At 50.3% G+C, this 25030-nt stretch overlaps 2 protein-coding genes and 1 pseudogene across 3 annotated transcripts; 1 reads left to right on the top strand and 2 right to left on the bottom strand.

Annotated features, from left to right (window-relative positions):
- Window positions 1-373: 373 nt before the first annotated feature.
- Cldn7 (claudin 7) lies at window positions 374-3356 on the bottom strand. 2 transcript variants are annotated; one of them, XM_041664861.1, is made up of 5 exons: window positions 3229-3356; window positions 1917-2196; window positions 973-1137; window positions 798-882; window positions 374-705 (listed from the first exon to the last, which is right to left on the bottom strand). In XM_041664861.1, exons 2-5 carry the CDS (start codon window positions 2137-2139, stop codon window positions 543-545), a joined length of 636 nt encoding a protein of 211 aa, XP_041520795.1. In that variant the 5' UTR covers window positions 2140-2196; window positions 3229-3356; the 3' UTR covers window positions 374-542. The 2 variants fall into 2 exon arrangements, with proteins under 2 accessions (XP_041520795.1, XP_041520796.1); XM_041664862.1 differs by having other exon boundaries at window positions 1917-2179; window positions 3229-3319.
- Window positions 3357-6527: 3171 nt separating this feature from the next.
- LOC121457221 lies at window positions 6528-6677 on the bottom strand (annotated as a pseudogene).
- A 12645-nt stretch (window positions 6678-19322) lies between these two features.
- On the top strand, window positions 19323-24866 carry Slc2a4 (solute carrier family 2 member 4). The gene is made up of 11 exons (XM_041665189.1): window positions 19323-19554; window positions 20784-20900; window positions 20974-21146; window positions 21237-21361; window positions 21458-21573; window positions 21683-21845; window positions 21955-22142; window positions 22307-22411; window positions 22525-22626; window positions 23142-23345; window positions 23813-24866. The coding sequence occupies exons 1-11, from the start codon at window positions 19522-19524 to the stop codon at window positions 24014-24016; spliced, it is 1530 nt and encodes a 509-aa protein (XP_041521123.1). The 5' UTR covers window positions 19323-19521; the 3' UTR covers window positions 24017-24866.
- The last annotated feature ends 164 nt before the right edge of the window (window positions 24867-25030 follow it).

Genomic DNA, 25030 nt, shown 5'->3' on the forward strand with positions numbered 1-25030 from the left:
CCTTGGTAACTACTTGGTAGGTGTTGGGGGTCGGGCTGGTGCGACAGTTCTGCAGGTAAAGGTCCTTGTCACAAGCTTGATGACCTGAGTTCAACCCTGGGAACCCACAGAAAGGTAGAAGGAGAGACCCTGCTCCACACAGCTGTCCTCTGACCTATACATGCACATGTAGCATTTGAACACACGGGATAATGGTCAATGGAGAAATTGTAAAGTTGGGGGAGAATAGGTAAGAACCTGAGTCAAGGCATTAGGCCTAACAAAATAGGGGCACTGCTGGTACTCTGTTCTGCTGCTACTGTGGGCACACTTTAGTGCCAAGTCCTGTACAGGGATCTGGGTTTGCAGAAAAAAGGCCTGAAGAGACACCTAATTTCCAAAACTTAATTTTTATTACTGTACAAAAAGCACGCCCACCCCATGTTTCGTGTCTTTTCCCAGTCCCTCCCCTAACTGCCCCCCCAAGAACTGTACATAGTGTCCAGGGCTGGAATGACCGGAGGCCTTTGTCCCACACCTTGCTGCAGGCTGAGCACCCCACCTCACACATACTCCTTGGCAGAATTCGACTTAGGGTAGGAGCGGGGTGCACGGTATGCGGTTTTGCTTTCACTGCCAGGACAGGAGCAAGAGAGCAGGGCACCTCCCAGGAGGACCAGAGCAGACCCTGCCCAGCCAATAAAGATGGCAGGCCCAAACTCGTACCTGTGAAGAAGAGAAAGGATTGAGTCAAAACTCGGACTTCATGTCCTCTTCCCTGTCCCAAGTCCACAGATTTGTCTTCCTAGAAGACTTACTTAATATTCACGGGCGTCAAGGGGTTGTAAAAGTCTGTGACAATCTGATGACCAATCCAGGAACATGCTACCAAGGCAGCAAGACCTAGAAAGAGAAGAAAGATTCTAGTATTGGGTGTCCACACCAAGACTTTAGCAATGCTCTCTGGGTGTGAGAGTGAGCCCTTGGTCCCACCTGCCACGATGAAGACAATGCCTCCAGTCATAGCTATACGGGCCTTCTTCACTTTATCATCTCCCCCACAGCGCGTACACTTCATGCCCATCGTGGCGACAAGCATGGCCAGGAAGCCCAACACCAGGGACACCACCATTAGGGCTCGAGTGGCCTGCAAGGACGCTGCAGAGAAGGAAAGAAGAGGTCAATGCTGGAAATGGCAGGTAGCCTTATGATGGCGCCAACCTAAGTGCTGCACACCGTGCCCACTAACCCCTGGTCTGCAGTGTGCCAGTTGGGCTCCACCGCCAGCCTGGGGCCCCCTCGGTCCACCACAGGCCTTAGGCAGACAGTTCCCGCCCCCATCCCGCCACCGCGGCCGTCCTGCTCCCCGCCCCGCCCCGCGCTCCAGAACCCGCCCGGGGCGCCGAGGTTTCGATGAAACCGCGCCAGGTAGGGGGAAGGGAGAAAGGGGGCAAAAAGGAAGTGCAGGCGGCGGCCAGGTCCCTCGTTTGAGCCACACCGGCCGACGCGTGTCCTAGCTCCGGCCCCACTATCGAGGCCACCGGGTTTGTGGCTTCAGCTAATCGACCGATAAGATTAGAGGCCACAAGTGCGGTCCTACGTCTAACGAGGGCACGATTCCGCGGCCCTAGGCACCTCCGTCCCGAACCTCCTTTGTCCCAGAAAAAAAGCAGAAGACAGACCAATGACTGCCCAGGGTGGCGGGTGCCTCTTCCCAGGACTCCCCCGCTTCAAGCCGGGCAGAGGGGCGTGGGCGCACGTGCAACTGCCAGGTTCCAAGCCCTCTCCCTCCCGGTCCCACCGACTGGGCTCAAGGCGTCCACTTCCTCCTCCCTAGCAACCCCGGGGGCCTGACCGTGCGGCCTCGGCCCTGTCCCACACCCAATCCCGCCACCTTGACTCCGGGTACGTCCGCCCCGTCGGTCCCGCGTTCTTACCCGGCAGGGCGAGCACCGAGTCGTACATTTTGCAGCTCATCATGCCGGTACTCTGCGTGACGCACTCCATCCAGAGTCCCTTGTACATGGCCTGGGCTGTGATGATGTTGTCGCCCGCGTACGAACTCATCTGCCACTGCGGGATGGCAGTGCTCGCTATCAGGCCCACCCAGCCAAGCATGGCCATTGAAAAGCCCAGAAGTTGCAGGCCCGAATTGGCCATTTCCGTCTCAGAAAAGATGGGACGCTCCGGGAGGGCGACCCTACAGTAAAACAAAATCTGGGAAGCAACACAAGAAAATTTGAATGGAGATTTAAGTCACCCCAAGATAGGGGAGGGGGGAGGAAAGTTCTTTTTGGCCGGTTAACTGCAAATCTTGTTAACCGAGGTAAACACAAATCGTCCCCTCCGGTGAAGCGACACTCTCACAGCAGAGGTAACCGGCTCCGCCCGAAGGACTGGTTCCAGACAAAAGGGGCCCCGAAGGCCAGGCGGTTCCCTCCGGCGTGCTCGGAGACTACCCAAAGAAGTGGAGGGGCCGTTAGGGCGTGGCCCCCAGCAAGTATGCGGGCCCCTGGGCCCCCGGCTGCGGTGCACCCGAGCGAGCTGGGCGGTGATCGGCAGGTGCGGGCGAACAGGTGCGGCGCACCTGAGTATATGTAGGGCGTCGGGGACGCGCTCCCGCAGGCCACGGGCGCGCGGGAGCTGGGGCGGGACCGGAGGGGCAGTCGAGGGTGACCTGACGTCACCGAAGGGACACTCACCTGAACCGGAAGTCTTGGCCCCCACCCCCTCCTTGTCCAGGTGAAGAGGAAGAAACCTGAGCGCCAGTGTCACGCCCCTTCGTTAGCCTGGCTCTAACTGCTGATGGGAAGTAGGGGCAGGCTTCGCAGAAGTCCCCAGGGTCGGAACCTCACCCCTGCAGACTCCAGGCTGCCCCTTCTTTCGATACAGGTGCGCCTGGGTCGCCTCGGAGCCAGTGCCCACAGACGCCCCTGGAAAGGCTCCGCACTCCCTTTTCCCTTGCGGGTTTCGGCACGGACTGTTTGTCTAGCCCTACTTTCGCCTCCACTCTCAGCTCCTTTGTCTTCAGCCTCCTACCATGGCCTGTGCCATCTTCAGGGGCCCTTACCCATTACAGTAAAACCAGCCCTGCTACCCCCTTCTAGGAATTTCTGCTCCACAGACGTGGTCTAGCAACCCTTGGCTCCACTGCTCAAGCCCTCCACGTAGGCCCTCCACGAGGCCTGGCTCTCCACAGCCCCACATCATGCCTGATCCCTGAAGCCAGTGGTCACAGGACTTTAATACCTGAGCCCGTCAGTGTCTCCTCCAATGTCACGGCAACTGGCAACTTCTGCCTGAAGGAAGAAAACAGAGAGCCTCTCGAGGACGAGGAGTAGCTAGCATAAGACTGGGGTCAGAGTCTCTGCCACACCCAGCATTCCCCTCCCCCAGGTGTCATTTCAAGTCTACCCTCCACCCTCCTCACTCCTTCCCAGCCACACACTGTCCCTCATTCTGAGCTTCCAGGGACCTGTGTGCCCTTCCACCCTCTCTAGCATTGCGCTCCCCAAGGTGGTCTTTGACTCACCCCTAAAGAGCCCTACCTCAACCTTACAACGCTTCCTACTTTCCCAGACTTTGAGCCCTCCGTCCTCCCAACGTGTCTTCCCAGTTTCTCATTCTTCCTTTCTGTAATTTCGCCTCTTCCCGACTTTCAGTCTGAGGCTGCGCTCTCCGGACCCTTGGAGTCCAATGACACAGTGTGCCTGTCACTGCCTCCCCTAACTGTTTCTGGTTCTTTCTCCCAGCGTGCCTCTCCTACCACCCCCTACTTCTCTCAGATCTTCACACATCTTTCTTTCTTACTCTTGCTATTATTTACTTATTTGCGGCAGGGGGCGGGTTTCTCTGTGTAGCCCTGGCTGTCCTGGGACTCCATCTGTAGACCAGGCTGGCTTAGAACGCAGAGATCCCTGCCTCTGCCACAATCTCTGCTGGGATTAAAGGTGTGTGTGCGCCAGCACTGCCCGGGTTCTTGCTATTTTTTCTCAGTCCCTCCATCTTCCCACCTGCTCTTCCCCTACACCTCTCTCTGTTAATCATCCCTCGTTTATGCAGTAAACACATACGTAAACATACGTAAACGCCCTTCGTGTTCAGCTCATTTACCTGCTTTTGTATAAAATACAGACCTTCGTGAACTCTTATTTTTATCTATTTTCTGACCTTTCGGCTTTTGTTTGGTGGGGTGGTTTGTTTGGTGGGGTGGTTTGTTGAGGCTTGGGTGGTTGGTTAGTTAATTTCCCAACAGGACCTCACGAGTAGTCCTTACCAGAAAGCCGCTGGCTCCGCCTCTGGAATGCTGAGATATAGATGTGAACTTCTCTGTAGAGCTGCGATTTTTCTTTAAGGTTGTTTCCCTGATTGGATGTGGTTGGTGCATGCTTTTGGAAGACTAAGGCAGAACAGTTTGAAGTTTGAAGCCAGCCTTCCAGGAGGGGTTGGCATCCAGCTCTGAAGGTCCGTGTTTCTCATTATCCACTTGTTTGTATATCCAGCCATCTTTTATCACAGCCACACACCAAGGGCCCCAGCCCGTGTCCCTGCTCCTGCCCTTTCCTAAAGTTACTCCCCAGAGTGCTCTTTCTATCTTGCCATTCTTTTTAAAGCGTCACTCAATGGGAGGCTTGGGAGGTAATTATGCAATGGAGAGAGTTTATTGTTCTTGCAGAGGACCAGAGTTCAGCCTCCACCATCCACATGGTGACTCATGATGCTCTGTTACTCCAGGTCTAGGTGACCCATTGCCTCTTCTTTTTGTTTGTTTGTTTTTGAGACAGGGTTTCTCTGTGTAGCCCTAGCTTAGCTGTCCTGGAACTTGCCATGTAGACCAGGCTAGCCTCCCAGGTGTGCGCCACCACTCCAGGCAGCGTCATCATCATCATCTTTAAATTTTTTTACTTTTTTTGCTTTTTGAGACAAGGTCTCTCCTTGAAGCCCTGGCTGTCCTGAAACTTGCTGTGTAGATCAGGCTGGTCTGGAACTCACAGGACCCCTCCTGCCCCTGCCATGAGTCCTGGGATTAAAGGAGCTGGTTTTTACAGGGCAGTGGTGGTACAAGCCTTTAGTCTTAGCACTCGGGAGGCAGAGGCAGGTGGATCTCTGAATTCTAATTTGAGGCCAGCCTGGACTACACTGAGAAACCCTGTGTCAAAAGAAGAAGGAGGAGAAGGAGGAGGAGGAGGAGGAGGAGGAGGAGGAGGAGGAGAATGTGTCACCATGCTCAGTTCCAATGCCTCTTCTGACTTCCTCTGGCTCCCACATACACTTAAAAATAACTAAGTAAAACTGGGTGGTGGTGGCGCATGCCTTTAATCCCAGCACTCGGGAGGCAGAAGCGGGCAGATCTCTATGAGTTCGAGGCTAGCCTGGTCTACAAGATCTAGTTCCAGGACAGGCTCCAAAACTACAGAGAAACCCTGTCTTGGGAAAAAAATCTAAATAAATATTAAAAATAAAATAAAAATCATTCGGTGGCAGTTTTTTTTTTCTCCATTGTTGCGGGTTGAACCCAAGAGCCTCATGCAAGTACTCTGGCCACTGAGCTACACCCTAGTGGCACTCTCGCCTGCTGACTCACCTGCCCTGCCCTCAGCTATATTGGCCTTCTCTCTGTCCCCAGAACACACTGCATGGTCTACCCCACTAAAGCACCTTTCCTTCTCTATGCCTGAGTGCTCTAGTCCATTTACCCCACCCACCTTCCTCTTCCCAGCGAACACGGTCCTCCTTCAGCATTTGGCCTGGCCTGACTGCTCCACCCACGCTGAGTCAGGTCATCTGCTCAGGGCTCCCATGGTTACCTGTACTTTTCCTTTTAAGGCTCCTATCATCGTCTGAAAGTACTTGTGTACTTATGGATTGAGTTTCAATTTCCCTGGTGCACTGGGAAGTACAGACATGTCTAGATTTTTATTACTGATGAATGAATTCTGAAAAAGGTTTTCATCCACTGCCACACGCGTGTTTTCTGGGTTGCCTATAACTGGATTGGGCTCTGTAATTAACCCTGGGGATACACTGGTAGACCAGACAGATAAGGGTGCCCGCTGAGCTCATCTGGCTTGTCTTCTGGAAGGAGGAAGCAGGGCAATAAAGGCATAAATGCTGCTTGTTTTGAAGGCAATGGAAGAAGGTAATGTTTAAGGTTGGGTCCAATCTCTGGTGAGACTTTCTGTCAATGAGTCAGTCATGAGGGAGCCATTCTATAAGCAGAAAGAAGAACGGGAGCAAAGGCCCCAGGTTGATCGCTCCTGTGGACCTTAGTCATCGCTTTGAAGCAGGATTGATTGTGTTTGTTTTGTTTCATTTTGGTTTTTTTTGTTTTGTTTTCTTTTTGTCGATGTTTTCCGAGACAGCATTTCTCTGTAGCTTTGGAGCCTGCCCTGGAACTAGCTCTTGTAGACCAGGCTGGCCTCGAACTCACAGAGATCCGCCTGCCCCTGCCTCCCAAGTGCTGGGGTTAAAGGCATGCATCGCCACTGCCCAGTTCATTTTGTTTTCCTTTTTTAATTCTCTTAAAATTTGTTGATTTTTTTTTCTGCAGGGGAGAATGCCAGTGCAATACCCCCATGATCACAAATTATGCAGTCGAATTTCCTGCATTTGGGGAAGTAGGAGGGGTAGGCACATCCTGAGTGCGATGGAGAAGCCCCGCCCTATTTATATCTTATATACCAATGCTCTGTATGTCCACCTGCACACCAGAAGAGGGCGTCCGGTCCATGTGGGTGCTGGGATTTGAACCCAGGACCTCTGGAAGAGAAGCCAGGGCTCTTAACCACTGAGTAATCTCTCCAGCCGCATTGTTTTTTTGTTTTTGTTTTGTTTCGAGACAAGGTCATGTTTCATGGGCCAGGACAGTCTAGACTTCATGACTCTCCTGATTTCTTTTTTTTTTAAATATTTATTTATTTATTATGTATACAACATTCTACCTCCATGTATGTCCACACGCCAGAGAGTGCCAGATCTCATTACAGATGGTTGTGAGCCACCATGTGGTTGCTGGGAATTGAACTCAGGACCTCTGGAAGAGCAGCCAGTGCTCTTAACCTCTGAGCCATCTCTCCAGCCCCGACTCTCCTGATTTCAAATGTTGGAATTGCAGGCCTGAACTGCCATGCCTGGCTTTTTTGGTGTTTTTGAGACAAGGTGTTACTATATATGCCTGGCTGGCCAGAAACTCATTATGTGTAGTGAGACGGCCCCAAACTTACAGTAACATTCTTGCCTCTTGCCTTGCTGCTGCTGGGATTGCAGGCTCAAGCCACCAGGCAAAAAGAGGTTTCCTTATGTTGCCAATGTTGATACCTGGAGCTAGAAGTCTTTGCTGTTGTAGGTAGGATAGTAAGTCTATTTAACACTATCCTGAGGTCTACTGATGTTAGTAGAGATTAGATATCACCAGCCCCCTCTGCCAAACCTCTGTGTGACACTAAGCTGGGAGTGGTGGCTTACACCCTTATTGTTTAATCTTGGGAGGCAGAGGTACCAACTGTGGAACATTCCAGCTAGCCATCCATTTGAGTTTGTGTGTTCCTGCAGTCAGTGGTTTACTTCAAGTATACTAGAGGGAGGGGGGGAAACCACCACGATGCTCACGGGTGATACTAGCCCACGGAGTTTGTTAGCTGGATAGAGAAAGGTGAGTGGGACAAACGGCTTGAGACAGCCACGAGAACAGAAAGGCTCTTTAATGGTACAGAGCATGGACAGTACGTGTTAGGGAGAGAAAGAAGGCCAAAAAACAAAACAAACTAAAAACTTTAGAAAAACCAAGAGAAAGGCTGGGGATGTAAGCGAGGAGGATCTCTGTGAATTGAAGGCCAGCCTGGTCTACAGTACTGCAAATTCCAAAACAGCCAGGACTACATGGGTTTGATAAGTAAATAAATAAATATTTAAAAACAAATTAATGAAGTGACCGGGCAGTGGTGGCACACACCTTTAATCCCAGCACTAGGGAGGCAGAGGCAGGCGGATCTCTGTCAGTTTGAGGCCAGCCTGGTGTACAGAGGGAGTTCCAGAACAGCCAGGACTACACAGAGAAACCCTATCTCAAACAAACAAACAAAAAAGCAAAAACAAAACAAAAAAAAAAAAAAAACACCACTGCTCTAGTGTTACCAATAGGCATCACTGTGGATTTTTTTTTCTCTTTCTCCAGTAAACAGTTGAATGTGTAACATCACTGGTTGTCCTGAAACTCACTCCATAGACCAGGCTGGCCCCGAACTCCCAGAGATCCACCTGCCTCTGGAACAAGAGATGTAAGGAAGCAAGTACTCTTAACAACTAAGCCATTGATACAGTCCTATGGTTTTTGAGGCAGGATCTTACTAGTTGATCCAGACAAGCCTGGAACTCCCAGCCTCCCAAACAAGGAATTATAGGTATGTACCACTACACCCATCTAAACTGGCCTCCAATTCTGCACAAAGCCAAAAATGGCCTTGAATTCCTTATCCTCCTGCTTCTTCCCTTTTAGTGCTGAGATTTCACTATGGGCCACTTTATGTGGTACTGGGAATCAGACCCAGGGCTTCAGAAATATCATCAACCACTGGACCAAGTGGTCTACATGCCAAACCCCTTGGACTGTGCATGTACAGCCAGTGCATACACACACGCGCGCGCGCACACACACACACACACACACACACAAGCTGGTTAATTTGTGGCTTTGTTTGTTTGTTTGTTTGTTTGTTTTTCCCAACTTGAAAGAAACTAGAGTTATCTGGAACGAATGACTCTTTAACTGAGGGGTTGCCTATATCAGATTGTCCATAGGCAAAGTCTGTGGAGGCATTTTCTTGATTAGTAATTGGGTATGAGGGCCCAGCCCACTGTGAGCGCGACCACACCCAGGCAGCTGGTCCTGGGTGCTTTAAGAGAGCAAGCTGAGCAAGCCAAAGGCCAGGCAGTGAGCTGCACTTCTCCATGGTCTCTCCTCCAGTCCCTGTCCTCCAGTCCCTGTCCTCCAATCCCTGTCCTCGAGTCCCTGTCCTGGTGCCCCTCGATCATGGACTGTGACTGAGCCAAAGAAGCGTTTTCCTCCCTCGAGGGGCTTTTGTCATAGAGTAGTTAGCTCAGCGTCAGAGAAAAACACTGAACAGTTTGAGTTTGGGTTGGGTTTTAGTGCTTTGCTGTTGTTTTTTGATTGTTTATTTGTTTGAAACAGCTTCTCATCTTTTAGCTCAGACTAGCCTAGAACTATGTAACCCAGGCTAGCCTCACACTCTCCGTCATCCTCCTGCCTCAGCTTCCCAAGTGTTTGAATTTCCACCATGAGCCACCATGCAAGTTCAGAGCCAGTCTCCTGGACATCACGAATGAAAGACTAGCCTGAGCTACTAAGCAAGACCCTGTATCAGGAAGAACAAAGGTTGCGGACATAGCTCGCTGGTAGAGCACACACTAGTGTGGAAAGTCCGGGGTTTGATCCCCAGTATCTTCTCCCCCAAAAGGGTGCTTAAACTTACTAAAAACCCCTAGGGAGATACCTCCTTCCCTGGGTGCTTTGGGGTCCCTCTCACCTCCCACCCAACCCCACTTCTGGCTAGGAATTTTGTTTTGTTTTCAAGACTGGTTTCTCTGTAGCTTTGGAGCCTGTCCTGGAACTTGCTCTGTAGGTTAGCCTGGCCTCATACTCATAGAGATTCACCTGCCTCTGCCTCCTGAGTGCTGGGATTAAAGGAATGCGCCACCACCTCCTAAGTGCTGGGATTAAGGTGTACACAACCATGCCTGGTTTCTACTGAATTTTCAAACATTCCTATTTCTAAATAGGAACATTTTCTCATTTATTTGATTAAAATTTTATCAAGTCCATTTTGACCAAAACCTATAAAAGTCTGACCACGTGAGTCATAAGGGTGCAAAGAAACTGAAATTTACACACTGCTGATAGGCATGGGGAGTGGTCCAGTCGTTTTGGAAACAGCTGGGAAGTTTCCTAGAGTTCCACATATGCCTATCACAAAATTCAGCTTTTCTTTGAGGAAATGAAAGCACATTTCAATGCAAACACCTATTTAGAAATGCTTCTAGCAGCTTTACGTGTAATAAGCCCAGCCAACAAAGGACTAGGAAAGCAAACTGTGATACAATCATGTATTAGAATACTATTCGTGGGCCTGCCAAGTGGCTTAGTGGGTACAGATGCTTGCCACCAAACCTGATAATTCAAGTTTGAGCCCTAAGACCAACATCTGTGGGAAGAGAAAACTAACCCCCGCACGTTGTCCTCTGACCTCTGCATGCCCAATATGGCAGGCTCATGTGCACGCGAAGATGCAAGGGTATATACATACATACACACATACATACATACACACACACACATACATACATACATACATACATACACACATAAATGTAATTTAAAAATGCTATCCAGCAATAAGAAGGAATGAAGCCAGTCAGGCCTGGTGGAATATGCCTGTAATCCCGAGGTGGGACAGAAGGATCAGAAATTCAATGTTATATTCAGGTATATAGCAAATTCAAGGCCAATCTGGGCTACATGAAGCAAACAGAAAATAAAGAAATGGGGCTGGAGAAGTGGCTCCTGTTCTTGCCAAGGATGGAGTTTAGTTCCCAGCATCCACATCAGATGGCCTCACAGCTTTCTGTAACTCCCGTTCCAGGGTTTCTGATGCCCTCTTCTGGCCTCTTTGGGCACTGGGTACACATATCCTGCACTTACATACATGCACCCAAAACACTTATAAATAAAAAACACATTCTTTTGAGGACAGAAGAAGGCTTTTGTGGTGGTTGATGCATTCGATACCTTGATTATGGGGCTGCCACTGCCGTAAACCTTTGTCATAACACCAAACTGTACACTTTATGTGATGGTTTCAATGCCAATTATAGCTTTTGTTGTTGTTGAGGCAGGGTTTCTCGGCGTAGCTCTCGCTGTCCTGGAGCTCACTCTGTAGACCAGGCTGGCCTCGAACTCACAGAGATCGCCTGCCTCTGCCTCCTGAGTGCTGGGACTAGCTTCCTGCACCCAGCTCAATATCAATTATATCTTAGTAAATCTACTTTGAAAAACAAATAAACTGGGAAGTGGTGGCGAACACCTTTAATTCCAGCACTCCAGAGGCAGAGACAGGGGGATCTCTGTGAGTTTGAGGCCAACCTGGTCTACAGAGCGAATGCCAGGACAGGCTCCAAAAGCTACAGAGAAATCCTGTCTCGAAAAACAAAGCAAACAGACAGGCAGGGGGGAGAGGAGGAGGAGGAGGAGGAGGAGGAGGAGGAGGAGGAGAAGAAGAAGAAGAAGAAGAAGAAGAAGAAGAAGAAGAAGAAGAAGCAATGAATGTTGCTATTAGAGCCATTCTCAACACTCTGAATATATATCATTCACCTTCATGGGGCCTAAAGATGCAGCTACTATTATTATCGCCCTTCTCATTTTACCATCTAGGTAAATAAAGCACAAAGACCTCAGGTCACTTTCCAAAGGGCAACAAGTTAGTCCGTAACACAGCTGGGGCTCAGCTCACAACCACACTCCAGACTGTGCCGCCCCTGGTGATGCTGAAGAAGAGGACAGTGGTGACGAGGCCCTCCTGCGCTGCTGAGAGACTGGGAAGTCTGTCTGAAGAAAGTTGGCAGTGCGGTACGGAATCAAACTCGGCAGAACACCCTATGACTCAGCGACCCTGCTTTTACAGACAGTTATAAATATAGTCAGAGTCATGGTCAGGACACAGACAAACCTCCCAAAGGAACCAAGTATAAAATAATCCTTGCCGCACTCTTTATTGTGGTTGGAGATTGGATGGGACATGGGAGGCCATTAATGGGCTCATACACAGGTAAAATAAGACAACCCTGCCCGCCTCTGCCTCCTGAGTGCTCCACTATGTATTTTGAGACAAAGCCTCTCACTGTCTTACTAAACAGAGTTAGGTTGACCTCCAGTTCTCTATGTAGCTCCGGAACTCCTGGTCCTACCTCCTCTGCCTGAATGGAATTCTGGGATTACAGGCAGGTGACACCATGCCTGGCGTATGTGACGCTAGGGATGGATTTATGGATTCATAAATGCTAGATAGTCCCTCTATCAACCAGACCACACCCCCAACCTGGAGCTGCACTTCTAAAAGGAAAAACAGTCTGGGAAGGCGGCTTAGTAAGTAAAGCAATTCCGTGCAAGTCAGGCAACCTAGATCCTCCCGTGGAAGGAGAGAACTGACACTAATAGCTGTCTTCTGGACTTCCACAAGTGCCATACCACACACACATATACACACCACCACCAACAGCAACAACAATGGATTAAAAATAAAAGAAACTAACAAAACAAAGATCAATGAGGACACAAATCAAGAACTGTGTTATGATGGGTATGGTGACTCACATCTATATTCCCAGTACTCTGGAGGCTGAGGCAGGAGGATTGCCTTGAATTCCAAGCTAGCCTACACAACAGAGGGATACTGTCTTTTTTTTCTTTTTTTTAATTGATATTTATTGAGCTCTACATTTTTCTCTGCTCCCCTCCTTGCCTCTCCCCTCCCCTTTCAATCCTCTCCCAAGGTCCCCATGCTCCCAATTTACTCAGGAGATCTTGCTTTTTTCTACTTTCTACTTCCCTTGTAGATTAGATCTATGTAAGTCTCTCTTAGTGCCCTCATTGTTGTCTAAGTTCTCTGGGATTGTGGTTTGTAGGCTGGTTTTCTCTGCTTTATGTTTAAAAACCACCTATGAAGCCGGGCGGTGGTGGCGCACGCCTTTAATCCCAGCACTCGGGAGGCAGAGGCAGGCGGATCTCTGTGAGTTCAAGACCAGCCTAGTCTACAGAGCTAGTTCCAGGACAGGCTCCAAAGCCACAGAGAAACCCTGTCTCGAAAAACCAAAAAAAAAAAAAAAAAAAAAAAAAACCACCTATGAGTGAGTACATGTGATAATTGTCTTTCTGGATCTGGGTTACCTCACTCAAAATAATGTTTTCTAGCTCCATTAATTTTCCTGTAAAATTTAAGATGTCATTATTTTTTTCGGCTGTGTAGTACTCCATTGTGTAAATGTGCCACATTTTCCTTATCCATTCTTTGGTTGAGGGACATTTAGGTTGCTTCCAGATTCTGGCTATGACAAACAAAGCTGCTATGAAGATAGTTGAGCACATGTCCTTGTGGTACAATTGAGCATCCTTTGGATATATACCCAAAAGTGGTATTTCTGGGTCCTGAAGAAGGTTGTTTCCTAATATTCTGAGAAATCACCACACTGGCATCCAAAGGGGCTGTACCAGCTTGCATTCCCACCAGCAATGCAGAAGTGTTCCTTTTTCCCCACAACCTCTCCAGCATAAGTTGTCATGTTTTTGATCTTGGCCATTCTTACAGGTGTAAGATGGAATCTCTGAGCATTTCTCTGATGACTAAGGATGTTGAACATTTCCTTAAGTGTCTTTCAGCCATTTTAGATTCCTCTGTTGAGAGTTCTCTGTTTAGGTCTGTACTCCATTTTTTTTTTTTTTTGGTTTTTCGAGACAGGGTTTCTTTGTGGTTTTGGAGCCTGTCCTGGAACTAGCTCTTGTAGACCAGGCTGGTCTCGAACTCACAGAGATCCGCCTGCCTCTGCCTCCCGAGTGCTGGGATTAAAGGCGTGTGCCACCACCGCCCGGCTGTACTCCATTTTTAAAAAATATTTATTTATTCATTATGTATACAATAGTCTATCTGTGTGTATGCCTGCAGGCCAGAAGAGGGCACCAGACCATTACAGATGGTTGTGAGCCACCTTGTGGTTGCTAGGAATTGAACTCAGGACCTTTGGAAGAGCAGGCAGGCAATGCTCTTAACCACTGAGTCATCTCTCCAGCCCCTGTACTCAATTTTTTTTATTGGATTGTTTGTTCTTTTGGTGTCCAATTTCTTGAGTTCTTTGCATATTTTGGAGATCGGACCTCTGTCTGATGTGGAAGTGAAGATCTTTTCCCATTCTGTAGGCTGTCGTTTTGTCTTGTTGACTGTGTCCTTTGCTTTACAGAAGCTTTTCAGTTTCAGGAGGTCCCATTTATTAATTGTTTCTCTCAGTGTATGTGCTGCTGGGGTTATATTTAGGAAGTGGTTCCCTGTGCCAATGCATTCAAGTGTACTTCCCACTTTCTCTTTTACAAGGTTCAGTGTGGCTGGCTTTATGTTAAGGTCTTTGATCCATTTGGATTTGAGAGTGATACTGTATTAAAACTTATGTTATTAATTCTTCATTTATCCTAAACACATGAGCACACACACACAAACAAACAACAGGAAAGGGTGGAGCGGAGGAGGAGATGTTGTTTCTGGAACTCAGGGTGAAGCTCCACCTTCAACACAGAAGCCAAGCAAATCGAATCTGAATAGATCAGGAGCTGGGCGCAGGTCTGGGAACATCCTGGGTTTCTGCTGCAGTCCAGTCTCTTGCCTCCTTTCCTAAATACAAGGTTGAGAAAACAGAAGTCTGCAGGGATTATCTTTCCGAGGCAAGGAGCAGAGGTTAAGAAAAGCTACAGTGGGCTCTGTGATAAACCAGCCTAGGGTCTCTGTAAAAGGTCAACACCACACACACATACACACACGCATGCATGTACACATCACACACATGTACACACATGCATGCACCCACCACACACACATGCATGCATGTACACACCGCACACATGCACATACAAAGTTTCCCTATTTTATATGTCTCCTTTCCTTCCTTTCCCTATCCACTATCCCTTCTCCCAGTTCCAGCCTCTTTTCTCCTTCCCAACTCTCTTATTTCCTTCTGAATCCTCTCCTTTTCCAACACTCTATTCTGCTTGTTTGGTTTTGTTTGTTTTTTGAAATAGGGTTTTTCTGTGTAGACCTGGCTGTCCTGGAACTTATTCTGTACACCAGGCTGGCCTTGAACTCACAGAGATCTGCCTGCTTCTGCCTCCACAGTGCTGGGATTAAAGGCGCACATCACCACTGCCTGGCTTCTCCAACCCTCTTTTTTTTTTTTTTTTTTTTTTTTTTAATTTTCGAGACAGGGTTTTGGTTCCTGTCCTGGAACTAGCTCTTGTAGACCAGGCTGGCCTCGAACTTTAAAAAAAAAAAAGACAGTTTCAGGTAGCCCAGGCTGGCCTTGAACTGGCTACGTAGTCAAGAATGACCTTCAACTTCTTGCTCTGGGATTATAGAATGTGCCGCCATATGCCACCAAACCTATAGTTTATAGTGCTGGGGATTCGTGCATGCTAGGCAGGCACTCTACATACATCCCCAACTCCTTTCATTTGTGTGTGTGTATGTGTGTGTGTGTGTGTAGAAGTGCAAGGGCAGGCAAGTGACCAAAGATCTTTTCTGCCACCTTGTGGGACAAAGGGATTTAACTCAGGCTGTTAGACACGGTTTATTTACTTATTGTAATTTATTCATTTAGTTTGTATGTGTGTATGCGTGCATGTGCATGTGGGTGCATGCATGTTTGTGCGTGTGTGTGCATGTGTGTGCGTGTGTGTGCATGTGTGCGTGCATGTGGGTGCATGCATGTGTGTGCGTGCATGTGCATGTGGGTGCATGCATGTGTGTGTGCGTGCATGTACATGTGTGTGCATGCATGTGTGTGCGTGTGTGTGCATGTGGGTGCATGCTTGTGTGTGCGCGTGTGTGCATGTGTGCGTGCATGTGTGTGCGTGTGTGTGCATGTGCATGTGGGTGCGTGCATGTGTGTGTGCATGTGTGTGTGCATGTGCATGTGTGTGTGCATGTGGGTGCATGCATGTTTGTGCGTGTGCGTGCATGTGTGCGTGCATGTGCATGTGGGTGCATGCATGTGTGTGTGTGTGCGTGCATGTGCTTGTGGGTGTACCGCTGGAGATCAGAGGACAACTGTTGGCAGTCAGTTCTTTCCTTCTACAGCACAGGTCCTTGTGACTGAACTCAGGTTAGCACATTTGGTGGCTAGGACCTTACATCTGGAACCAGCTTTATACCTCCATAGGCTGGCTTCAAACGCAGAGAGGTCTGCCTGCCTTTGCCTCCTGAGTCCTGGAAACAATGGTGTGCACCACCACTGCCCGGCTTTCTGATTCCATTTTCTATGCATTTAAACCCCAAGGCTGGAGAGATAACTTAGCACTTAGGAGTGCTTGCTGCTCTTCCAGATGACCCAAGTTCACTTCCCAGCAACCACACATCAGGGAACTCACACCTGCCTGCCACCTGCCTGCCCTACTCCAGCTCTGGGAGATATGATGCCTCTTCTGATCTCTGCTGCCACAGTCCATTCCCTGCCCCTCCCCCACCACACACCTGCCAAAGAAAATAAAAACCACCTGTGATACCTGAGAAACATTCAAATGAGAGCAGGAATAGACCACGGCAGGACGGCACAGCAGGACCTAGGGCACCAGCTTCCAACCCTGTACCATCTACACTGCTTTCACCTCAGCCCAGTCCGAGCCTCCCTCTTATTCTCTCCTGTCCCTTGGCACCTTGTTCTAAGTTGGATGCATAAATAAGATGACCATCAGCCCTGGGACTGAATTGCAGAGAGCAGACACGATAATGAATCGACTCTGAGAGAGAACATCTGACTGTCAGCAAGAAGGCCAAGAAATCTTCTCACAGAAGGAAAGTTTGCTTTTAAAAAATTTAATTTATTTTAGATTTTTAAATTTTATTTTATATGAGTAAACACTCACATGGGTGCCCGAGAGAGTCAGAAGAGGGCGTCAGATCGCCTGAAGCTGAAGTCACAAAAGGTTGAGTCATTGTGTGGGTGCTGGGATTGAACCTGGGTCTTCTGCAAGGACAAGTGTTCTTAACTCCTGAGGCCATCTCTTCAGTCTCAAGACACACTTGTTTTGAAAAATGAACAGGAGGTCTTCTGGTCTCCCAGCGTGCAGGGACAGGCAAAAGCACCAAGTGTAATCCCAGAACTCAGAGGCCGAGGCCAAAGTATCCCAAATGCAAGATCAGACTAGCAGACAAAGTAAGTTCTAAGCCAGTATGAGGAGGGAAAGATGGGTAGAAAAGAGGGGAAAGTAGAACAGGGAGGAAGAAGAGAATGGAGAGAAAGAAGAGGAGGGGATGAAGGAAGGCAAGGAGGATCTGACCATCGGACAACAAGACGGTGACTTTTGGCAGGAGTTAGTTCTGATCCACAGTCCCGACACTCAGAAGACAGGGTAAGCAGCCAGTTGGAGGCCAGCTTGTACTGCATAGTGAGTTCGAGGTCAGCTTCAGGTACAGAGACTGTCTCAAAAATAAAACATATGGTATTGAAACTCTAGCACATGCCGTTAATCTCAGCACTCACGAGGCCGAGGCCAGCCTGGTCTACAAAGCAAGTTCCAGGACAGCTAGGGCTACATAGAGAAATCCTGTCTTGGAAACTCGGAAAAGAAAAGAAAAGAAAAGAAAAGAAACAAAAAAGTATTAAAAATTGTACTCCACCCTCCTTTCTCTTCCTTCCTTCCTTCTTTCCTTCCTTCCTTCCTTCCTTTCTTCCTTTCTTCCTTTCCTCCTCCTCCAAGACAGGGTTTCTCTGTGTAGCCCTGGCTGCCCTAGAACTCACTCTGAGAACCAGGCTGGCCTCAAACTTAGAGATGTCTCTGCCTCCTGAGTGCTGGGATCAAAGGCATGTACACCACTACCCAGCAGTCTAACCTCCTTTTATTTTTAATTTAATTTTATCATTGTTGTGAATAAATGTTTTGCCTGAATGTATATCTGTGTACCACATGTGTACCTGGGGCCTATCGAATCCAGAAGAGGTTGTAGGACCCTCTAGAACTGAATCCAGAAGAGGTCGTGGGGCCCTCTAGAACTGAATCCAGAAGAGGTTGTAGGGCCCTCTAGAACTGAATCCAGAAGAGGTTGTGGGGCCCTCTAGAACTGAATCCAGAAGAGGTTGTAGGGCCATCTAGAACTGAATCCAGAAGAGGTTGTGGGGCCCTCTAGAACTGAATCCAGAAGAGGTTGTAAGGCCCTCTAGAACAGCTGTAGCATCCACGTGAGTGCTGGGAGCCTGAGTCTGCAAGGGCAGCAAGTGCTCTTTGCTGCCTAGCCATCTCTCCAGCCCCTGTGCCCTCCTTTTAAGGGAAGAGGGAAGCAGGGGAAAGCAGTCATGTCACGATAGTCTGGACTAAAGTGGTAGAGGTACAGGGGGAGAAAACCAAACGTGCAAGGGAGGAAGGAGCTCAAAACACCAATGCTGGGAAGATCCCAACCTCCAGCATGGAGGTGAACTTCATTGGGGTAAGGAAATTAGGAGGACGTCCATGTTTGTATATATTTGTCTTATGGACTGCACCAGTCAGGCTGTAGCTAGACACATGGGTCTGACGCTCCAGAGAGGGTTGGATTGTAAGTTAATGAAATCTTAGGGGAACTATTAATAGAAGAGACCCTAGCCCCGAGACTAGTTACCTTCGTCTAACCCACTGAGGTTCCTTGCTCTCCCTCTAGGTGGCGCTACAGCCTTGCACTTCTCAGGCGCGTTTTCTGAATCGCGCTTTCTCTTCGCGGTCTGGTACTTCTCTCCCTGGACGTCCCTAGGTCATGCCCTCTCAGCTGGAGACCCAAAACAGGAGCTGACTCTGGAAAGCATGTCACCCACGCGGCCAGCACATGCCTGGAGGCTCAAGGACTTCAGGGAGGGTGGTGTGGCTGGCGTGAGCACCTGTCCCTTGGGTCCCCTCCAAAAACCAAGGTAGGGAATGTATGGAGGGGACGGGCCAGTAGGCAGCGCCTCGCTCAGGGATGCGTGGAAAGAAAAGGCGACCAAGTTCGGTCCCCAGACACACTGGGAACGGAAGCTATTGGTCCCTTGGGTCATCCCCTCGTGGGAGGCATGTCGCGGACCCTTTAAGGCTCCATCTCCCTTGCCCTCCCCCGCCCGGGACAGGCTGGGACACCCGGGACCTGACATTTGGCGAAGTCTAACTTGAGATCTAAAAATAGCCACTCCGGGTTACTTCGGGGCATTGTTTCTGACACACACACCCCCGCGCGCTCTGTGTCACCCTGCTGGAGTTACCCGGTACCCTGGCAAAAGCACCTTAGCCCATGCCCTCCTCTTCGACCTCACAGGGGGACCAGCTGCACTCAACTCTAAGAAATGTCGCAGTCCAGAGTTTTGGCTGGCGGGAGGAGCCTTTTGTTCCAAGAACCCTACTTTGAAAACTCGGAGGCTGGCGGGAACCATAGGGGCGTGTCTCCCCACAACACTAGGCTAGAGGTGGGGGAGTGGCCTTTTGGGGTGTGCGGGCTCCTGGCCAATGGGTGTTGTGAGGGGCGTGGCCCATGGCGGGGCGGGAGTGAGGAGGTGGCTTCAGTTCCCTGCATCTTCTCCCCACCAAGCGGTTCTCACTAGATCCCGGAGAGCCCTGGTGCTCTCCGGCTCCTTGGTTGTGGCAGTGGGTCCCACCAGACGCGCCCTGTGCACATTACTTCGGGACGCCAGGGTTCGCCTTCTGCTCATCCGGCCGGGGCCAGACACCCTATTCGCTTTTTCTTACTGCAGCTCCCGAGTCTTCAGTTCTTTTAAAACAAGATGCCGTCGGGTTTCCAGCAGATCGGCTCTGAAGTAAGGTTCAACATTCGGGGGCAAATCGGGGACTCGGGTCCGGCTTTTCTTGGGCTGGGGTCGAGGTTGGGGTCAGCTAGGAGGCGGTTCCTGCGCAGGCGCAGGGGTTGGAAATGGGGGGCTGGCTATTTATACTCAGCCTAGACAACCCGTGACTGTCAGATTCCAATCCCTCCATGAGACAGAGTGGGTCCGAAGGGCTCTTCACGCGCCCAGGCTGCGACGAATCCAGAGTTTGTCTCCTGTCTTACTGTGCGCAGCACTGAGTGGCTTCCTGCCCTCACCTCTACTTGGGAAGGCAGATCCGGAGTCTCACCCTCCCAGAGCTGCGGGTCTGTTCAGACTCACAGGGTTTCTGGGACCGAGGCACTTCGGGGGCCCCACCCCCACTCCTGGCGCTCCTCCAGGAGGCTGAACTTTCTCTTGGCCTTGCGGTGGGTGGAGGGGCAGAGGGGAGTGTCAGCCCCCACCCTACCCCCCAGCTCAGGTTTCCTCTTGGAGACAGACTGTGCCGCCAGCAGCAGTCACCACTGCCACCGCCCCTCACACCACCAAGCCTGCCTCTTCCCTTGGGCATGGCTCTCTCTCCCTGCTAAAATCCCGTTATATCCCCTGGTCCTTGGTCCCAGCTTAGGAGTTGAGGGAAGGTTAGGCCGAGATTTTAAAAGCAATGACCCAGATGCCCTTCCTGGAATGGCCGTTCTTGGGCCTGTTGAGGGCCCGCTGGAGCCGGCTGAGAGAACTTCCAGAAGGAAGAGATGAGGATTAGGGCTGATACTAATACTAAACCTAACAGTTTATAAAAGCAGGCAATACCTGTGATATTATTAACAGCCGATTTTAGCTTTTACAGTCTTTTCACAGACTGACAGGTAGTCCAGGGAGGCAGTATCACCTCACAAAAGAGGAAACTCAGGTTCCCTTCAGAGTGGGGAAGTGACTTACCCAAGGTCACACGAATCTAAGCCTGCCTCAAGGTCACAGGGGAATTCTGAGGTTTGCCTGTAGTGTGGCCCCAGACTTGCGTTTTTCCTACATGCCCAGGTTCCTGTTGAGTTGTTTACAGTGGAATCTTTGAACAATTCCTAATATGGCCCACTTTCTCTCACCCAGTCTGTTGGATGGAGCCCAGGATCTTCATGCTCCAGCTGGGCCTGGGCCCCTGAAGGAAGCCAAACGGGATTTTATGTGACACGCTTCCCTTTGTTTCTGTCTGTCCATCTGTCCAGGATGGGGAACCCCCTCGGCAGAGGGTGACTGGGACTCTAGTCCTCGCTGTGTTCTCGGCTGTGCTCGGCTCCCTTCAGTTTGGCTACAACATTGGGGTCATCAATGCCCCACAGAAGGTGAGAGATGGTACAGCTGTTGGGGTGAGCACTCGAAAGAGGTCTCTAGATTCACTCCCATGTCGTCCCCCAGGTGATTGAACAGAGCTACAATGCGACATGGCTGGGGAGGCAGGGTCCTGAGGGACCCAATTCCATCCCACAAGGCACCCTTACTACACTCTGGGCTCTCTCCGTGGCCATCTTTTCTGTGGGAGGCATGATTTCTTCCTTCCTCGTTGGCATTATTTCTCAGTGGTTGGGAAGGTATGGAGCTGGAGAGCAGGGGTGGGGAGGTAGGAAGGAGGGCCATAGCATGGGTGCCCTGACCAGCCCTCCTCCTTGTGTGCCTGCCAGGAAAAGGGCTATGCTGGCCAATAATGTCTTGGCAGTGCTGGGGGGCACCCTCATGGGCCTAGCCAACGCCGCTGCCTCCTATGAGATCCTCATTCTCGGCCGCTTCCTCATCGGCGCCTACTCAGGTACCCGTGGGTGCGATGGCGCTGTTGTGCCCCTGCCCCTGCTGTCCTCGATCGTATATGGGCTTCCGTAAGCCCTCTTTTCTTCCTTCTGCCCAGGGCTAACGTCAGGCTTGGTGCCTATGTATGTGGGAGAAATCGCCCCCACTCATCTTCGGGGTGCCTTGGGAACACTCAACCAATTGGCCATCGTCATTGGCATTCTAATTGCCCAGGTAAAGGCCTGGCCTTGAGAGGAGTTAAGAGGAGGAGCTGGATTGGACATCCATAGTAGAGCAGGAAGGAGTAAAGACACCTTTCTATCTTTCCTACCTTCTCCCACAGGTGTTGGGCTTGGAGTCTATGCTGGGCACAGCTACCCTGTGGCCACTGCTTTTGGCTATCACAGTACTTCCTGCCCTCCTACAGCTGATTCTGTTGCCCTTCTGTCCTGAGAGCCCCAGATACCTCTACATCATCCGGAACTTGGAGGGGCCTGCCCGAAAGAGTGAGCTCTCACCTTGCATATAGCCCAGGCTCACACCTCCATCCCATCCATCTTGCTAGTACCCCTCCTCCTCTCAGGCTCCATAAGGCCTGACATTCCCCACCCCCAGGTCTGAAGCGTCTAACAGGCTGGGCTGATGTGTCTGATGCACTGGCTGAGCTGAAGGATGAGAAGCGGAAGTTGGAACGAGAGCGGCCCATGTCTCTGCCCCAGCTCCTGGGCAGCCGCACCCACCGGCAGCCTCTCATCATTGCGGTTGTGCTACAACTGAGCCAGCAGCTCTCCGGCATCAATGCTGTACGTATGGAGACCCAGGCAGACAGTAGGTCAGGTAGCAATTTGGAGAAAGGGAGAAGGGAATAAGCCATCTCCTCCATCAGCATTCAGGCTCAGTCCAGTTTGGTGTGGTTGGAAAGGGCCAGACATCCCTGCCATGGTCCTTCCTGCTCCCTCACTTCTAGGTTTTCTACTATTCAACCAGCATCTTCGAGTCAGCTGGCGTAGGACAGCCAGCCTACGCCACCATAGGAGCTGGTGTGGTCAACACGGTCTTCACGTTGGTCTCGGTAACTGTTTGCCTGTGGAGCGGCCACATCACTAGGTTTTTAGCCCTGGGTGCCTTGGAGATCCTACTCTTGTTTTTTCCCAACTGACCAGCTCCCCACCCCCACCCCAACAGGTGCTCTTGGTAGAACGTGCTGGGCGACGGACGCTCCATCTCCTAGGCCTGGCAGGCATGTGTGGCTGCGCCATCTTGATGACAGTGGCTCTGCTCCTGCTGGTGAGGACACAGCGGTCCAACCCATGGGGATAGCCTCATGGGGCTATGGGACTGCGTGCTGGGACCACGGGAGCTTGGTTCTAGAGTCTGGTCAGCTTCTGAGGTACCCTGGCCACACCAGGGCCTAGCTATAGCACAAGTCTAGCAGTCCCTGTGAAGCCTCAGGACCCATAATTCCCAAAGAAACATCTTCAGAGCCAAGCTGGGAATCAACCATTACAGGACAATCTCCACCTGGAAACCATCTGAGGCAGCCAATAAAATGGCAGCACTCAGACACGCTCCACAGCAGCTCAACATTTGGGAGGCTGTGGTGAAAGACTTATAAGTTCCAGGCCCGTCTGAAAAGTGGGTGAAGAGGGGGTGCTCCAGGGCCTGCTCTAGCCTAGAATGGCAACCTCTACCCAACAAGCCCTGGAAAGGAGATTTCAGTTCTCTGGGCCTAGGGCAAGAGGAGAGAGATCTCTCTAGAGAGGCCAGGTTCAAATTTTCTACTCTTCTTTCCTGGTCTCTAGGAACGGGTTCCAGCCATGAGCTATGTCTCCATCTTGGCCATATTTGGCTTTGTGGCCTTCTTTGAGATCGGCCCCGGCCCCATCCCCTGGTTCATTGTGGCCGAGCTCTTCAGCCAGGGACCCCGCCCAGCAGCCATGGCTGTAGCTGGTTTCTCCAACTGGACCTGTAACTTCATTGTTGGCATGGGTTTCCAGTATGTTGCGGTAGGTTCCCGACCCTTTGCCCAGTTTCCCATTACCAGTGGCCAGAGGGGAGGCAACCCACCCCTAGTTCCCGCGCTGTCCAGTCAGGGACTCCCAGGCTCACAGGTAGTTTCTGGATGGAACTACACCAGAGTCAAACAAGTAGGAATAGATGGGCCAGCAGCAGATTTTTTTTTTCAGTTATCTTTTAAAAAAATAAACAGTGGTATAATTTAGACCAGAAATAAAATGATAAACTTTCTAGTAATGCTATAAGTGGTTTAGGAATCTACTCCAAGTGTACGCTCTTAGGATAGCAAAGGGTGAAAAGCTAAAGGGGTTTTTCCATGTAAATTTTAATTTCTGGTCATTTCTGGTATCTCTTGAAGGAGTCACCTGCTCCTTGAAGTAGCCCCAGCTCCCTATTAGTCTTTAGCTTCTTGCTTCCCACCCTCTGTCGTCAACACCTCTTTCTCCGACTGTCCCAGGATGCTATGGGTCCCTACGTCTTCCTTCTATTTGCCGTCCTCCTGCTTGGCTTCTTCGCCTTCACCTTCCTAAAAGTGCCTGAAACCAGAGGCCGGACGTTTGACCAGATCTCAGCTGCCTTCCGTCGGACACCTTCCCTCTTAGAGCAGGAGGTGAAACCCAGTACAGAGCTTGAATACTTAGGGCCAGATGAGAACGACTGAGGGGCAGGGCAGGGTGGGAGAGCCACCCTCTCCACCCACGCCCCTCCTTTCCTCTGCAGCACTTTAGCCCCCTTTTCCCATCACCTCCAGGATGGAGAAACTGCAGCCTGGAGAACTGGGAAGCTGAGGGAAGGGTGGTTCATGTACCCCCTCATTCCCCTCCTGTGACTTGGATTATTTATGTGTTGTGGCTAGGCTGTGGCCACCCAGTGGGCTATTCTCCTCTTCTGCCTTCCTCCTGCCCCTACCCAGACTCAGCCCCAGAATAGTTTTGCTCCTTTTAGAGAAGTGGATATGCAGAGGGAGGTGCTGGGTTGAATTCAGTGGATGAGCAGGAGCAGAGGTGGATCTGAGATGAGCGACTTCCTACCAACTCCGACTCCGCCCACAATTTGGCACTTTCCCTGAATTCTTGCCACATAGACTCTGGGTGAAGGGGGTTCTGTCTTGACCCCACCAGGGCAAAGGACACACCCTCCCAAAGTCTAGTCTCTCCACAGTCTCTGTGGGCTCCACCTTCCAGGGCAAAGGAACACAACAGTATATACCTGAATGTGGCAAGGAGCAGTAGCAAGCATCAGTCTCTAGGCTTGGGGTGCTAGCCTGTTCCCCACAGCTGCCAAGTGTGGGTACCAGCTCTTTCTTGTTCCCCTTCAGGAAGGGTGCTAGACCTGAAAGCTTTTGACCAACTAAGGGCAAGAGGGGATTTGAAAGGCTGCCTATAAACACTGGTTGGGAGGGAGCCTTTGGATATTTTTGTATGTTTTGAAGAACGAGTAGGTAGCAGAAACCCAAGGGCTGCTGTATTAAATGTGTATATAGAGATTCATCCATAAAGTCACTGTATGAAGATGAGTGTCCTGTCATGGAGGAGCTGGAGGGTGGGTGAGACAGACAAGTCGCCCTCACTCCTCTTTGTTCTGCTTTGGCTCAAGAGCTCAGAAGCCTCTAGAGTCTAGATTCTGTCAGTTATTCATATCCACTTCTATTACCCCATTAAAAAAAAAATAGGGT

Source organism: Microtus oregoni, unplaced genomic scaffold, assembly GCF_018167655.1.
Source record: "Microtus oregoni isolate MIOR12 unplaced genomic scaffold, Mior012 000015F_ref0000493, whole genome shotgun sequence".
NCBI classification, from domain to species: Eukaryota; Metazoa; Chordata; class Mammalia; order Rodentia; family Cricetidae; genus Microtus; species Microtus oregoni.

Bases quoted from the DNA above. Each gene is read 5' to 3' on its own strand.
- Slc2a4 (XM_041665189.1), top strand. From the start codon at position 19,522: ATGCCGTCGGGTTTCCAGCAGATCGGCTCTGAA. The intron at 22,412-22,524 runs GTAACTGTTTGC...CCACCCCAACAG, and splicing joins CGGTCTTCACGTTGGTCTCG to GTGCTCTTGGTAGAACGTGC. The intron at 23,346-23,812 runs GTAGGTTCCCGA...CGACTGTCCCAG, and splicing joins TGGGTTTCCAGTATGTTGCG to GATGCTATGGGTCCCTACGT.
- Cldn7 (XM_041664861.1), bottom strand. From the start codon at position 2,139: ATGGCCAATTCGGGCCTGCAACTTCTGGGCTTTTCAATGGCCATGCTT. The intron at 1,138-1,916 runs GTAAGAACGCGG...CCTTCTCTGCAG, and splicing joins CTCGGTGCTCGCCCTGCCGG to CGTCCTTGCAGGCCACTCGA. The intron at 883-972 runs GTGGGACCAAGG...TTCTCTTTCTAG, and splicing joins CATTGTCTTCATCGTGGCAG to GTCTTGCTGCCTTGGTAGCA.